We start from the raw sequence: 1,962 nt of genomic DNA, 5'->3' as shown, positions 1-1,962 counted from the left end.
AGATAAAAAGAAGACTTATTTTTCACTACTCATTTGTATTATTTAACTTTAAATGTTTATAAAAAATATATAAATAATTAAAAAAAAAGTAATGGATTGAATTACATCTTCAAGAAGATGACACTGAATGGTTCCATATGACAAGTACCAGAATATGATCTTCCAGAAATAAGATCTTGTCCACTTCCACATTGAGTATCGTATGTATATGTTCCCATATTGATCAAAACCTGAATTCTATTTGAACCAGATACTTTATCAACTTTGTAAAGAGTTCCTGATGCATTTTGATTTTCTCTTCTTCCTTGATATAATGCAGGATTAGATGCTCTAATGTTCATTAATTTTGCAGTGAAGTCATGAAGGGATTGTTCATTTGAATTAAATCCTTGAATATGTCCATCACTTCTAGCAGCATTATCATTATAAACTCCTCCACAATCTCCTGGGTTATAATAACATTCTACAAGATCTCCAACTTCATCTCCATAATAAATAGTAATTGGTCCAGTGTATGCAGCAAGGAATGCAATTGCAGCTCTATGTCTACCCCAATAATCATTATTATCTCTACCATATCCATATTTCTTTCTAATTAAATTACCAAATCTCAATAAATCATGATTAGTTATAAACATATTTGGATATGCAAAATCTGGATATCCTGCATTAAAAATACCATTTAAGTTTGATGCATCATACCCTCCTTTTCCTGATTCTTCACAAGCTAATGTTTGAACCAAATTATATCTGCCTGGGAAATGGAAACATGATCTAAGTCCATATCCACCAGAAGCATAATATCCCCATGTATTAATATTAGAAGCAGAATCCCAAATTTCTCCAACCATATATCCAAGAGTTCCCCATTGTTTTCCTTGATTCTTTCTGTTATCACATGTTGATTCAATGGTTTCTCTAATATCTTTCCAATAATTTCTATCTTGGTTTCTTGTAGAAACTTGATAAGCTTGGTCTAATCTCCATCCATCAATTTCATAATTATTAATCCAATAAGTAGCAACTTCTTTATAAAATTCTAATGATCCTGGATAACTGACTGGATCATTTCCTCCTGTTGGATATTTTCCACTTGGACTACCTGCAACATTTCCTGATTTATTATTTTTTAATACACCATCAAGAATAACATATAATCCAAGACTATGTGCTTTATTGATTAATTCATGAAGTTCATCATTTGTTCCAAATTTTGGATCTACATTAAAATAGTCATAAGCAAAATATCCAGTTGAATCTAATTGACTTCCACCATTTGAATTAAAGATAGGAGTCATCCATAATGCATTCATTCCTAAGTCTTTAATATATTGAAGAGAATTAATAATACCTCGTAAATCACCACAATGTTTTGATGGTCCATATCCTGTACAATATCCTCTACTTGAATCACCATCTTGGAATGAACTTACCATAACCTGATAAATTCTAAGGTTATTGAAAGCATTTGTATCAATTGCTTGAGTGAATACCACTAATAAAACAACTAAGAGTTGTAACATTTGACTGAAGTTATAAGTTTTTTCCGAGTTGAAATACCACCATACTTTTCAAGAAAATTTTTTCCTACTTTTCCATGTTGTTTTTTTATTAAAGTCAAACCTTTTTTTTTGAAATTTCTTTCTATCCTTTTTTCTGAAGTTTTTTAAAGTGATTTTTCTTAGCATTAACTAGTATATTAATAATATTAATTTACTATTTAATTTACTATTTTTTTCTTTGAAAAATCGTATGGTAGAAATTGAAAATATTCTTTTCATGATTTTTATTAAAATTTATGTTATTCTTTTTGTGTTATTTATGTCTATACTAACAATATTATCCAATTACAAAAATATTTTCCGTTAAAACTTTTCAATTTGAAGATATAAAAATATAAAACACAAGAAAATAAGTAAAATAAATAATTATAAACAATTATTGATTTATTTAAACTCATAC

General features: G+C 28.1%; 2 protein-coding genes across 2 annotated transcripts in view; both read right to left on the bottom strand.

Annotated features, from left to right (window-relative positions):
• Positions 1 to 101: 101 nt before the first annotated feature.
• EHI_153590 (beta/alpha-amylase precursor, putative) lies at positions 102 to 1,523 on the bottom strand (the record flags this gene model as incomplete). Its single annotated transcript, XM_001913331.1, has 1 exon — positions 102 to 1,523. One exon carries the CDS (start codon positions 1,521 to 1,523, stop codon positions 102 to 104), a length of 1,422 nt encoding a protein of 473 aa, XP_001913366.1.
• A 423-nt stretch (positions 1,524 to 1,946) lies between these two features.
• EHI_153580 (uncharacterized protein) overlaps positions 1,947 to 1,962 on the bottom strand; it is a gene marked incomplete at both ends in the record, with an annotated part of 1,086 nt that continues 1,070 nt past the window's right edge. The window contains one exon of the mRNA XM_001913330.1: positions 1,947 to 1,962. This exon is cut by the window's right edge and continues 1,070 nt beyond it. Within this exon, the coding sequence (XP_001913365.1) occupies positions 1,947 to 1,962 (16 nt within the window).

This window comes from Entamoeba histolytica, genomic scaffold (genome assembly GCF_000208925.1).
Source record: "Entamoeba histolytica HM-1:IMSS scf_1104750518587 genomic scaffold, whole genome shotgun sequence".
Taxonomy (NCBI): Eukaryota; Evosea; order Mastigamoebida; family Endamoebidae; genus Entamoeba; species Entamoeba histolytica.
This window is presented reverse-complemented; position numbering and strand designations above follow the sequence as displayed.